Here is a 14,788-nt window from a genome sequence, read left to right as displayed (position 1 = left end):
CTAAAAGGTAGATGATTTAGAAAACTGTGTAGAATATTACAGGTAACTTCAAACATATACACAGGCAAACGTGACGAGGTTGGACAAATAACAATTCAAAGTATTATCGGTGTTAAGCGCAATGTGATTGTATTGTCATAAAGAATAGAAAATATATACGGAATCTTGCGGCTACCAGTAGGTACCTCAGTTCTAATTATATCGTTACGGATAAGCTGCAGAATTCGGAGTTCAGCGTTTCACAGTTCACTGTGATTAGGAACCATCTGAACAGATATCGATGCAAACAACCCATGTCCAGAAAACTCTAAAAGCTGGACCACCTTGCTTAGGCTAACGAAATTGAAAAAATTAGTCCACAACCGTAAACGATCAATTGAAGCTGTGATATACCGGTAAATGAGTATTTAACTAGCTCACTTGCACATTAATAAATCTGGACGAGGCGCAAAAGAGACGAGGGCATTGTCTGAAGAACAATAGTGTTGAGGAGGAGGGAGTACAAAGAGCTTTAAAATCAACAAAAACCTCCTGAAATTCAAAACCTTTACTAGAATCTAACAAGGCCCTCCCAAACATACTACCTATAGCTGGATTAATGAACACATGATAATGGCATTAGTATTATAATCACCTAATCCGAATTAATCCTATCTAAATTTGATCATCATAGAACAGAGGGCACATTACTGATTAGACAGTCTCTCCCTCTCTGTAATAATCTAAAAGTGATAGCTCCAACCTACAAACCGTACCTACGTGTTATAACAACATAGCAATCTGCCGCTTGGAAAGTTGTTTGTTATAATGTCGACTCACACAGGTCCCGGCAGAGTTGATGATAAATTTAGTTGAATTTTAATGATTAGAAGGTATTACGATGATGAACGCACGTTTTTTGCTGCGGTTATTTGAATAGTCATCACGTCTTCATGTCTTGTCGAGGTGTATCATGAGCCGCTGGTCTCTCGTCGTGATGGAGCGTGATTACTGATTGGTTATGGTTCAGGATTAGCATAAAAAGTGGGATATGAAGGGGTTTTGGTTGGTTGTGGGGTTTTTAATTAAATTTGTATGTGTGTGATTCCACTTGGAATCTGTGTTTGTTGAGACACGATGTTAGTGAAGCTGGAGTAGACGCTATATAATTACCGCAATTTGTAAATGATCGAACATCATGGAACTAATGCAAAGGACCTGCACAGAAAAACTGTCAAAAAGTTGTAGGACAATGCTTGAGTGTAGATCAGTAGCTGCTGAGTAGTGAGCTGGTAGACGTAGTCATGTGTTGTTGCAACAACTAATTAACCTTCTAAAACATTTCTTTGAATTAATATTAGACGAAATTAGCGTTAGACTCAGAAGAAAAAGATGACTTTCTTTTAACGGTTTAACAGCTGATTGTAATGCGATGAGAGTGAGTAAACTACTTTAGTTTATTTTGTGGCCCTAATATTTCACTAATGGATCAAGTGTATCGCCATCTCGTTAATCTCAGAGAAAATGATATCCAGCAGGTCTTTCATCTACAGGTTTAATTTAGCTAAACAAGGTTTATCACTGCACTAAACGAAGCCCAGTCAAGAAACCACTGTTGCAAAAACAATGAACTGCACCAGTGATCTAGAGCTCCAACTATATACCTAGTTTCACTTTCAAAGCCTGTCCTCCCCATCATTTAGTTTAATCCGCGCTTAATTTTATTGTCGATAATAACCACCTGTATTCAGCAATTATCTGACCAGGGACCGGATAATAGCAGACAGAATAAAGGTGTCAGTTTCAGAGTAGCTAACGAAATGACCAGATTTTCCGGGAAAAAATCGTTTAAATCGGGAATGTGACAGGTTGGGGATCAGTGCAAGGTAAAATCAAGAGGCAAATCATTAGCTTTCCTGGACAAAATCCGCTGGTATCGAGCTTGAAACTGGAGAATTATAAGCCAGATGCTTACCCTCGAGCTCAATGGTGTCAGAAAACATGGCATCAAAATTGAAATTACGAAGAGAGAGGGCCTGTAGTAAACACTGTTGTAATATACTGTATAACTGTTAATTTGCCCATAACGAGCCTATTAAAACCACTCTATTCCACAAATGACAATAAAGATTACGGTAAAAATATGCTACAAATTGCGGCTGATATCGATATTAAAATTGAACAAAAATAGTGAAAGGTGTGAGGTGTTTTAGATTAAGTGGAACCGAACAAATGTCTACAATTTGTAATGATGGAGTAATGAGCGTTAGCAGGTCTGCTCACGTGACTAACAAATGCGCGTTACCGGCCTCTCCAGCTCAAGAGCACTACTTAGACTCGAGCTGTAAAACTTCTACCATCCGCATGAGCCTCACGTGATGAGATGCAACCCAACAAATGAGGCAAATTAGCGAAAATAATTACTTTTACTTCTCACTGTCTCGTTAACTATAATCTCGCCGAATTAACGACAGTCCCCTTCTCCTCTACCAAAACTACTGCAATTAAAATTTTCTGCGGAGGTAGGAGAGGCCTCTGTCGTGTCGTCCATTTATTATTTAGGGTTATTTAATTTGTGCCAAAAATATAAAGGATAATGATCCAATGTTTTTGTTTAGCAAAATGAAAGAAGCCGGCTAAATATTAAACAATCTAAGGGACGCAAGAAAAACGGCCTGGACTGTCTAAAGTGCTCCAATTTCATAATTATCCATTTGTACCGGGACCCGTAAACGACGCACTCCAAGTCAGAAAGTTAAAAATTTCGTAAAACCACGTGGTAACTCCACATAATAGCAGCAACGGACGCCAATACACAAATTTAGCTCTAGATAAAGATGCTGTTGGGCAAATTTGTCATTGTTGATCGAGGAAACCCCATTGTTTAAGGGGAGGCTTCTTTTTACCGGTTGTTTTATCTCCGAACATCGCCCCATTGTTGCTGGCCTCACTTCAGTCAAATTCTTAGCCCTTGTGACACAGGACTCACCCTTTAAACGAGCCTGCCCTTTGTGTTTTCATAATCGTAAAGCAATTTAGATTCGGGAAAGAGCTGGTTAGTGGTGACCGGTCCCAGTAAACGATAGTGGCTTTACTGTACAAAATAATCGGTCCCATCATAATATAATGCTACTAATAGAGTAATAGTAATAGATCCAAGTCAAATAGCTGTGATTACCCCTAAGGGTCTGGGCCGCCTCTCTTGTTAGACTTAACCCTCGATTTGAACAAGGCACAAAATAAATGTGAGCTCTCAGCTGTACTATTTACAAATATTTTGGTTGAAGAAACCATTTCAAACATTTTAAAAACCTGAAAAGTCAGTTTTAACATTGATCTAAGTCTGCGCTTCTACAGATGTTCAGTATATGGTGTAAAATAACGGTGTTAATAACAGTTAAAGGGATACAAAAGCACGGTACTATGAGTATGAAGTTATAACTAATAACTATACATGATGCCGTTTAGCCGTTATAGTGAAGTTATACCCGACGTTATTGATCATTGTTATCCGACCTCATCAAACACACACAATACTCCCCGCAATAAGCTGATTTAATCCTGTATTTATTGCTTTAGACCAGGAAATAACCTCATTTGCCACTCAGTACGATACACGATTTATAGTAATATCGGCCATTCCTTATTAAATCCTCTTCACAAATCTCATCCGGAGCTTTAGTGAATTATAGCACTTCGTATCAATAAAGAGCAATTCGCATACTGTATACAGCTGCACGTTATAATTGTAGATCTAAACCTTAATTTCAAGCTCTTCATCACAATAAAACTATACAATTACAACTGCGGGCACATGTCTGATAAACTAAACTGCGAAGGTGAAATATCGTGCCATCATATCAATATCGTGGTAAATATAAAGTGGTTAATATTTTAAAAACAAAGCATTTGTGTTGTTCATATTGTATCATACAAGGTACATTTAGGTGAAGTCCATCTGTTGTCCATATTCAGCACATGTCACTGTCTAGCTCCCCCAGACACGAATGCTCCCACTTTTATTGTGTTTTACAGCTCGAGAGGTTATGGGGTTAAAGTTTCTAAAAAGACGAAGAGCACTGCACTGTGCTTTACACGTTCCCTGCAGACGGTACTCAGACACGTAGCACTGCATAAAGGTCTAACGTATTGCCCTCAACCTTACTCACCTCAGTTTAGGCAACCCCAAATTATCCTACAGCACGAACAGCACGAAGGGGACGAGGAAAAGTTGCAGCACAAACATGTAGGGTTATTTTTCGAGAATACTTGATTTTAGAACCGTGATATATATCGCACCGTAAACTGTCATAAACTATGCATGAATATAAGGTGATCACTGTCATAACACACGAAGCTATGGTTATTTTCTTAAAATTCTTCGTGTGCTAGATGGCCTGTTAAGTGTTTATCATATTGCACCCTGGATGTACCTCATTGACAACTTGTAGTTCCAGGGTTGCACCAGTTTCACTGACATGTTTTCTGACGTACAGACTGAGAAACAAGGTGCGCACTGTCACTGGGGGGTCTTGTTGGGTGCTGATCATATCTTCCTGGTTATCTGGAGTCAGCAAAAGAGAACCACTCCCCAATCAATTTATTTTAGGAACTGTACCTGTCGAAAAAAATTTCTTTAACCACGAAAACTGTTTAATTTAATAGGTATTTGATGATATTAAAGGCATAAACGATGTCATGAAGTGCCAAGACTCGAAATAAAATATCGTGATCTGACAATGACAGGCTTACACCCAATCTTTAAATGTAATTTGAGTGATTGTATGCCCCTTCCTTGAAATCCAGGAAAATCCACGTGTTAACTGGTAACTGGACCAATTAACAGGGCAGAAAACTCAAATCAGCGCTCACTCAGAGATAACTTGATCAATGTTCCACTATCCAGCGTTTCTACCAAGTAGTTGACATTTAATTTCGATATTATGATGATTTTCTAATACGAATATACCTTTATATTAAAATCATGCCCAAACAGTCACTGGTAAAGTGCTGACGTCACTGGTAAAGTGCTGACGTCACTGGTAAAGTGCTGACGTCACTGGTAAAGTGTTCAAACTTCAATACAGTATCATCCCATGAGCACTTCAGACACAATTAAGTACCCCTGTTATAGAGTTTAGTTTTTGCGGTTTCAAACCTCGTCGCGGCAACTTCTACCGTCCTTAGTGTAGCTGTTAAGTGTGTTTTCCATTGTGATGTTGTTGAACATTAAACTAATCGAAATCTTCAAAAGCTGAGCCGATTGTCTGGAGGTTGAGTTAGACTCGCGTTCTGTTTACCGGTCTAATCTCGTTCAATTGGCAAAATTCCTACAACAGTGCTTCTCAACAAACCTGACATCATTTCATGTGCCGAGCCTTTGTCGCTGCAGTTTAATCATTGAGTGATGAAAACTGATGTTGCAAACTGATGTTGCAATTATTGTGATGTTCAGCACATCTTGAAATACCAAGAATTGTCAAGTGAGGGGTTTGAGTCTTCCTATATGCAGTACTGAGCAGGAGGGCTTGTCAAGAGGGCGCCCTTTAGCAATTTCCCGAACCATTAACATTTTAAATACCCAAACTTTTCTTCTTTATAAATTGTCATATTATGATAACCCGGAGTCTATCCGATTTGAATGTACTTGTAGAGGTGAACATTGATCATGTATTGTAAGTCACATTATAAGTAAAGCCGCACTTTACCATCCGCCATACTGTCCCGGATATAAGGGGCCATCTACTTATGAAGTCTGGCAAATAGGAAAGGGGGTGGTTTTGGAATTTCGGAAAAATCCGGACAGGGGGAGGGGGTGGTTTCTGAAAATCCGGACGTCCGGAAATTTTGGCAGAATCAACGAAAAAGTCCCATTAATTTTAACTCTTTGACACTAATTACTCAATGAATTTGAGTTGGTTTTATTAGTACTTTTAAAAGTAGCAGGAAATCCGGACATCAGGATGAGGGGGGGGGGGGTGGTTTTGAAAATTCGGACACACCCGGAGGGGGGGGGGGGGGGGGGGTTGGTATGAAAATCTGCGATTTTGGCGGACGTCCTAAGTAGATGGCCCCTAATCGTTATATGTTTATATTCATTACATATTGCTGCAGATATTGCTAGGTTCTACGCGACGTTCTAACATCATTATATTTACTTCCTGTTCAAGTACCGGTGCTCAATGCTCATGTACCGGAGATAAGCTTTCAATGCCATGCCGAATCTAATAGTATTTATGCTGGTGTTAACTGTTAAGCCAGCATCGACGGTCACGCGATTCCACTTCCATAGTTCAAACTTTGGATTAACACCCTGGTTCTGGACAATCCCAATTAATAACAATAAAATATGTACATACTGAAGTATCTAGCTACATCCCATGCGGGCGATTGAGATTGAGATTCCAATCAACTTGAACACTCGCAGCAAGGCCTGATGTTTATAGATATTGCGGAACCCTTTGAATTCTCAATGTGACTACCCTATCTTCCTGAAGGTTTAAACCCAAGCATTTCTGGTGAGAATTTTCTTAACCATTGTTCAGCAAAGTACATGTCTCTTTCAAATTTCCTTGTCCTTTGTACCCAATTTAAGTATCCCAGCACTTTTTCAAGGTCTTTTCATTGTTTTCAGTGCCTGTCAAAATTCATTTGCAAATTTAAGATTCTACTCGTAGGAAAAGTGCGAACAATTTCACAAGGCATGGACATTAACTTTACTGAAATAAGTGCTGTTACTGATTCAGATCTGCAAACAGATCAGCTTGATAATTTGAATTAATTATGGAACTATTATATTTATAATAACGAGTATTGTTCTCCCTGACACCACCACATCTTTTTTACGGTCCACTCCGAGTGGAAACAAATGGGCAGTTCGAAAAAAGGGCAGTTCAAAAAGGGTCGATCACGTGTTTAATTTTAGCCGCTTCCACTTGCAACTATAAACTCTTACAAATGCTAAGTTTCACTTTTCCAAAAGAACTATCTGGATAATTACAGCTTCGATCCCACTACATTACGTGTTGCTGTGTGGATCATTGTTAACGGAGCTAGTGCACAGCTTACGTCATCCCATATAGTTAGTGTGTTATATATAACAATCTAACAACAGAGGATGGGTCGCCTCAATACAGCTTTATATTTTTAGTTTAGAACAATCACAGCACTGTTCGCAAAATAGGAGTTGGTGGTGTTTTTACTTGTAACAGGAATCTCAATTTACAATTCCTCGGAATATTTACAGTGTACACACTATTATCTGAATTTTAAAGTTTCTGTTCGTGTTATTAAAGTGAAACGACTGTCTAAAAAGATAAACTGATTTGAAAGATCTGGTCCATAAATAAACTACTTAAATAAAAACATTCTCTCAGTGTTCGTTTAGAGCTCAAGATAAGAATAATCGTGCTATCAGTGTTAAAGTATGTTTAGTTCAAATCGTCAATTTAATCGCAATATGTACAAATATTTAAATACCATCTTTACCCGGTCAACTGTCAACAATGAACAATTCATGCAAAATAATTGTAAAACTGACTGTAATCCTTCAGACTGTACAGCACATTGGTGCATTTGTAATTCAGTTCAAACCCATTGAAGGAAGCTTAGCTCTACTTCTAAAATATCCACACCTCATACATCTTAAAGTTGAATGTACTCTAGATCACATATGTATTTCATATCACAATTTCATTTCAGTCGCATTCGACTCAATATTCCGAGTTCAAAACACTCTGTGGTCATTTGGGAGCAACTGCTCAAGTTCTGAAGCTGCTCGGTACAAGAAGTTGGCAGCTTCTCTGTAACTCGTCACCAGAGTCTTGGCGTTCAGGATCTCCGTCATGCTCATTTCGCCTGTAGGGAAGAGAGGACGGTCCAGCATCTGTGACATGGTCGACTCTGTGGTCTTCATCCTTTCGGAAAGGTCGATCTTTGGTCTGGTAGGACTCGACTTGATCACGCTGTTCATCAGAGAGTCGATCTGGAAATTCTTTTGTTTTGGGCTGATTGAACGATCAGGGGATGTGGAAGCGTTTCCGGAAGCCTGAAAGAATTGTACCTATTAGTTTCGGAGTTAGTCTAACTTTAGTCTAATTGAAATAACTTTCTTTACTTTTTTACACCACCATCGGGCTGTTAAAACTATAACCTGAAATTTAACTTACATTGTAACTGAGAGAACACGATACGCCACTGTCGGAGGAGGAAGGTGAGATATTAGGGTGATCCGGGAGGGTGATGGTCAGCTTCAGAGGAGAGCATCTCGGAGGTGGAGTTGTGGTGGGACTGGCGACAGGTCTGATCGCTTTAGGGGAGAAGACCCCGCATGTAGTTGAAGTAGGAATGGTTGGGGTAAAGGAGGAGGGAGGCGAGGGGATCCTGGTGTGTAGCTGGAACCCTGTCACGAAGTTAGTTGAGGGCAATGAGGAGGAGGAGGTTGGTAGGAAAGTGGGCAACATGCTTGCTGGGGTGCTGGTCTCGGTGAGACTTTGTTGAACTTTTAAGAGTTGAGGCATCATACTGCTCAGTGCCTGTGAAATTAAATGTTGTGTTATGTATTGTCACAAAAGCAACTTTCATCTCATTTTATTTTATCTAAGTTTCTATATGGGATTGAGTGAACTACATAGGAAAAGTGCGGTTTTTCTTAGTATGATAAAACTTCTCACTTTTCGTTTATTCTCTTACATTTTATTTTAACAGCTGTTTTCTAGTTTTAAACTGAGGTATTATGAGTTTGTAAAGTCAGAAATGAGCGCTGAGAATAGTTAAGATAAAACTGAGCAGTGTGTTAATGATTCCTCATGGGGGGACGTGGACTAGATTTATTTCCTGCCCCAACTAGTCTCCAACACGCCACCGTTCTCAAAGTGATTAGCTTTAATCCCACTAAAACTACAGTTATCTTACAGATTGGTAAACGGAGCTGTGAAGGTCACAGCAGATCGAGATGAGCAGATCTTCCCTAATTATCCTTATAGAGAACCGGGCACTATATCATACTGCACTGATTTTCACCTTTCTGGGATGCTCTGTGGGGCCCTTAGGCTTACTAGCACAATGCAATACTTAGTAGCGAAAAGTTAGTTTAAATTAAAATGCTAAGAAGTTGAATTAATGCTGGCTCTCACCGAGTTGATAGAGTCGAGAGGTCCTAGTCGTGCTGGTGCGGAAAGGAAGGCTGGGGTTGATGTCACAGTCGTTGCTGGGTTACTGAATAGTGGAGCTGAGTTGCTTAGTAATGGCGCCGGGCTGCTGAAAAGCGGGGCTGAGTTGCTAAGTAAGGGCGCTGAGTTGTACACAGATTTGAATGCGGTGTTGTGTTCAGCTGGCATTTGTGGTAAATCTAGATCGGTCTCTGTATTCAGCATCGTCACTGGAGAAGATAAAGAGTTATAAATTTTTCCTTTGTATTTGGGAATGTGTGGAACTGAGTGTTGTTCCGGAATGGGAACTGGTGATCGGGTGTATAATTCGAATCGGCTGCACATTGAGGCATTGTTGATTATTCTTACATGATCTTAATTCTTAGACTTAAGCGATGAAGCCACGACCGGAGATGACCTTTATTGTTTATTAAGAGAGTTAATATATATTTACACAGTGAGAAGCAGTGGGCTGAATAGAGCTGGTAAAAAACCCTGAATTCCACCTCATCACTAATGGATAAACCACTCGTATAGTTATAAGTCACATAAATCTCATGTTTAATTCCTGTTTAATTTCCTGTTTAATTCCATGCAGCACTCTTTGTTAGACGGCTTTACGTATAACCGCTGTGTTCTGAGATTCGCTAGCCGCTCCAAATAACAAAAAGTCGTAAAAATAATTATAAAGGCAGGAAATGTCATTTCCTTAGGAGGGTCTGAAAGCGTGTAATTCAGCTCGGTCCGAGCTTTTGTTCTTCGGTGGGATACATTTTGAAAGCACTTCATTGGACGGCCGGGTATTCGAGCGAAATAAGCTTCGGACACGTCACATTGTAAAGCTTTGTTATTTTGTGACTTACATCCCGCTCGGGAAAACAATGTATTATACGAGGGGCAAAATTTAACAAAAACTCGGGCCTTCTAGACAAAGGGGCAATATCTTGGTATAATACTGTTGCGTAATAAGTGCTGGCTTTGCCTTTGTGATTCCCATCATTTAAGCTGCTGACAAAGATGAACGACTCACTTTTCAATGGCCAGGTCCTAAGATAAACGCCCCTTTCTGTGAAATCATTGTTATATTTCCTCACATGACGATACTTTCTCGATAATTCAAACCGCAGAAAGAAACGACTACTATAGTCAGCGCCATGAGAATTTAACCATGAGTTTGTTTTAAACAGTGTGGTGTAATAATCATATATTCTAGGTGTACATACCATGTCGGTGTTATGAATGACAGTAAATAATTTTCATAGAGAAACACGTTCAACTCCTTATAATCTATAAATCTATAGGTCTTAAATGATTTGTTAAATACTTACTGGGTTCATCGGTGATTGCAGATTCAAGTTGAGCCTGGTTAGCTTTTAATAGGTACTCGGCAAGGTGTCTCTGAGACTCTGTCGCTTGCATGGACAGCTGGGACGAGATCTGAAAGTAAACATGTCAATAATCAATAGTGACATATGTCTGGAGACCATTTCAGGAGAAATTATTAAAAATCTCACTCCACCTCTTGATTTTCCCAGGGCCATTTAACTTCACAACAAAAGCTTTTTTGACAGCAACAATCAGTTGACTGCTCAATTGAGGTATTAGGTTCTGAACAATGGCATTTCTCTAACGGATATCATTAGTTTTAAGCGTTTGTGTTAATGTGGGAAAAGTATGGTGAGGTGTACACATTCCCCCTATCCTGCCATTCTCCCTCTCCAGCATACTCCTCCTTTTTCAGATCCTTTAATCTCCATCAATTTGTAGAGGGGCTGATGAGCAGTAATTACAGGCCGGTTAATGTGAAAAACTCTGCAGAACACAAGTCATGTGTTACTACAGAGCATTTCGGAGAGCACGTGGGGTAGCCATGACAATGGTCGCTAGGAGGCGGGCCGATTCCCCCTCGGACACACGTTCCTCCCTACATTGTTAACTGGGCCCCTCTCCTTGGCGAATCTTGTGAAATGTTGCCCCCCAAAGCTCTTGTGTCTCTAGGTGAAGTGCTAACAGGAAGGCTTGCAGCTGGGTAACAGACACAATGGGTTCCAACGTGTTAACACAATTTCTAGTGATTATGATTGTGCAGTATTCTATTATGAGGACCAAGAGTCTTATGCCGAGCACATGCTCCCTCTCAGCTGAAATACAAAATCACGTGCTAACGCCCTCGGAACTGAGGAGGCTATAGTATATTGACGGATTAGATTACGGAGGTCGGAGGATACAATGGTTTGACTAAAAACATGCGCTTCTCCGTTCTACCCAGAATAAAAACAGCGGCACTAGAGTCTGTGTGCAGGCCTATTCTTGTTAAATAATCTTATCATTAGCTTTTTCAGAGATTTGCGTCACGTGCTCCGAGGACTCACCAGGACAATGGTAGTTTGTATGATTATCATAACTCAAAATATAATGTAAGACATTGTGCGGCATAATGAAAATGAGCTGTAAGTGTAAACTTACGATTTTCTTTAGCTTCTGCCCTTCTCGGAATCGCCTGCCAGCAGCTTTTCTCTTGGCCAGTAGTATGGGCGAGTTCTTTATTTTCTTCAATCTTCGGCATGACTCAATGTAGATCCTGTTAATAAAAGTTAATTAGTATCGGTCAAGAGCTATCTTGAGAATCTCCGGAATGAAGTCGAGCATTTCTGTTAAATTCCGATCTAGTAAAACCTCATGAAGTAGGTGCAATTAAATCATGAGGTTGACAGAAGCGCTCTTGTTCAAATTAAGCGGCGGTTCAACATGACAAGATAGACCTGAATTTACCACATCTGAAGGTAGATCAGAACAAGAGCTCTTTGTGCTCTCTTAAAACTTAAAAGAGATATGAAGCTCGCTAATGACGTGTCGGTAATGAGCTAATTATTGACTATTGAGTAACAAGACGGCGTTTTAAGTTTACTTAGAGTATTTTCAGTTATAGAACAGAGTCTGACTCGGATAAAATATACGAGGAATTTGTGTAAATCGTGGTTAACCTCCTTTTTAATATCCACACAAGTTTAAAACTTTAATAAGGTGCTGCTATAAAGGAATTGCATCAATGATCGATCCTCTTAGAATCTCTAGACTTCTAGACGATTGTTCTTTTATTGTGTAAAATGTATATGTAAATAATAAATTATGAAAGGATTTATAAATTAGCCTATGTAGTCAATGTGTCCACTTGGACAGTGGCCAATTGGTGTCATTTCCCCCAGTAGGGCAAGAGTACTCGGCAATTTAGAGCGACATTTGAGCTGTAAACAATTTCAAATCCAAACATAAACATAGTGTTGGGAATGAGTTTGTCAGGGATTCAGTATATCTGGTTTTAATTTGGTCTGGGGTTTGCTGGCCGGTGTCTCAGTGTATAGCACTGAAAATTTGTAAACAAAAAGATTGAATCTAACCTTATGCGAGTAGTAGTCCAGTGAGCAAAGTCTGGGAACTTCTCCCGACAGGCCTGCACAATCAGTTCCACTTTGTCTTCGGGCTGCTTGCTGATGACAACTTCCTTGTCCAGGTACTGGTCCACCAGCTGTCTGACGTACCTCTGAAAATGTGCACTATTATATTTCAGCTAACAATTCCCCAATTTCCCTTTCGAGTTTTTCACATCTATGAACCTATTGTAACGCTGTGCTGCAGATTGCATTAATGATATTAGTTAGGGTAATTAAGATCTAGTTTACTTTTGGAGTTTCTAAAAAGGAAATCCGGCCCTGTTTTACTACCATCACAATTCGAGCACATGTTATTTGGGTTCATCTATCTAATTTGGTATTTGACACTTGCTTCCATTCAATCTCGTATAACTAGGATGTAATCACCATGCACCTTAACTTCCGGATCAATCAATCGAGTTTAACCCAGGTTTTCTAATTGGTTCTCTGATTGGCACTTGATTGGAACTCTGTTAAGAAAGTACGAGTGTTCTCAGGCCTGGCTGTGATAGAAATGACACCATGGGCACATGGAATAAGATCAGGCTGACATCCCCACCAACCAGATACCCACGTGACACCCTTTTTTGACGTGCCCGCGCTCCAAACATGCGATTAGGATCTGAAAACCGACAAGATCACCCCCATTAACAGCTTGATAAAGGAACCCGAGCATCTGAAAGTCTAGAGCTGAGTGTCCGAAATCCTGTCAATCACAGGGAAGCAGTTAAGTGATTAGTAGCCGTACTCTGTTCAGCTCACAGTGAAATTAGCCCTACTTGTCGCTTCTTACTCTTACCTAGTCTTAGACTTGGCACGCGATTCCCGGAGACAAACAATAAAATTACACCAAATCTTACATAGTTGTTAGTACTAACCTACACGCATGGAAGATTTTGCATGAGGTGTGGGAGGGCTAGACATTAGACTTAGAATTGTTAGAATAAATGCTGCAATTAGGGGATTCTTAGAAACTAAATTAAACTAAAGTGTGGGAGCGGGTGAGTGTAAATAAAACATATTGAGGTAAATAAATAATTTGTAGCCTGTATTAATTAACCTGCAGACCCCGCTATTATAAGAAGAATATAGCTGTTCTCCAGAATAAGACGGAATTCTTCTGGGGTATACTATAAGAGGCCAGATTAAACTCAAGTGTGGGAGCAGTGTACGTGTTTCAACAAGAATTATAATGTTGCGGTAGAAAGATAAATACTTACATTGAATGTTTTCTCGCCATCATTCTTCCCATTCTTTGAATTGTTGATCGAAGAGAGGAGCTGAAGGAAACTGTGTTATTGTTGAGTACAGTATTTTACAGCCATCATGTAAATCGGCTGTGAAAATACTACGGAAGATTAAACATTGATTTGTGTGAGTGTTAATTTGTGTGTGTGTGTAATTCTACAGAAACTAAATTGGGAATACCATTGAATTAAACAATAATGTTGCAGAGGATGGAAAGAGGAAGGTTATTTACCTTTTGAGTGAGGTGGACCGGGAGAGGAACCTGCATCGTTTCTGTACAATCGACCATTTTGTTTCGTCTGAATCCTTCTAGTTAGCGCAGTACAAGATTAGTAAAAGTATTAATAAACTGGACACGTGACTGCTGATGAGTGTAATTACAAATAAAGATCAACGATTTTGAAAATGTTTTATTTCAAGAATATTGTATTTATGAACGAAGCACAGTTGAGGTTTTTAATGCTTTAGCGTGCTGTCAACTTGCACAAACATAACAATTAAGATTTTACTAGCCAAAGAATTAAGAAACTCGAACTGTTGACGAACATTAAACGACAATATAACAAAATTTGGCGGATCACACAAAACCCCCAATTCAGAACATCTGTTAGGGCGGTGGGAGGTTATCACCTTGCCAAATCAGTGACACTAATTCCAAGGCGAGACAGACCGACCTGCTTTTTATTGCATTCAAATTGTGGCTAACCGCGGATTTGGAAGGACCAGCTGTGTTGATAAACCGGGGCCTAAAACCCAGCCTGGACACACCAGACAATTAATTGTCATAACCTCAACTAGTAACAAAAATCATCAGTCTGAGAGTCAGGTTAAATCCAGGATGGTGTCAAACTCAAACGTCCAGCAGTAAATTTGGTGATTTAATGACACGAAGTGAGGGATCCCCACGAGTTAGCAACAATGTAGATACTGCAAAACGAGAATTGAGGACCTAAGGCACCTGCTGTTCAGGGTGTTTTGAAG

The 14,788-nt window shown here is 39.7% G+C and overlaps 1 protein-coding gene across 1 annotated transcript; it reads right to left on the bottom strand.

Annotated features, from left to right (window-relative positions):
* Positions 1–7,287: 7,287 nt before the first annotated feature.
* On the bottom strand, positions 7,288–14,112 carry LOC134820343 (mucin-2-like). The gene is made up of 8 exons (XM_063830652.1): positions 14,040–14,112; positions 13,780–13,839; positions 12,527–12,669; positions 11,595–11,709; positions 10,457–10,565; positions 9,114–9,358; positions 8,148–8,513; positions 7,288–8,026 (listed from the first exon to the last, which is right to left on the bottom strand). Exons 1-8 carry the CDS (start codon positions 14,094–14,096, stop codon positions 7,706–7,708), a joined length of 1,416 nt encoding a protein of 471 aa, XP_063686722.1. The 5' UTR covers positions 14,097–14,112; the 3' UTR covers positions 7,288–7,705.
* Positions 14,113–14,788: the final 676 nt, after the last annotated feature.

The sequence above is a fragment of the Bolinopsis microptera genome, chromosome 1 (genome assembly GCF_026151205.1).
Source record: "Bolinopsis microptera isolate Bmic1 chromosome 1, MBARI_Bmic_1.0, whole genome shotgun sequence".
NCBI classification, from domain to species: domain Eukaryota; kingdom Metazoa; phylum Ctenophora; class Tentaculata; order Lobata; family Bolinopsidae; genus Bolinopsis; species Bolinopsis microptera.
Note: the sequence above shows the minus strand (reverse complement) of the source record. Positions and strands in the feature narration are given on the sequence as shown.

Bases quoted from the DNA above. Each gene is read 5' to 3' on its own strand.
- LOC134820343 (XM_063830652.1), bottom strand. From the start codon at position 14,096: ATGGTCGATTGTACAGAAACGATGCAGGTTCCTCTCCCGGTCCACCTC. The intron at 12,670-13,779 runs GTAAGTATTTAT...GCACATTTTCAG, and splicing joins ATGGCGAGAAAACATTCAAT to AGGTACGTCAGACAGCTGGT. The intron at 11,710-12,526 runs GTTAGATTCAAT...TTTTATTAACAG, and splicing joins TGGACTACTACTCGCATAAG to GATCTACATTGAGTCATGCC.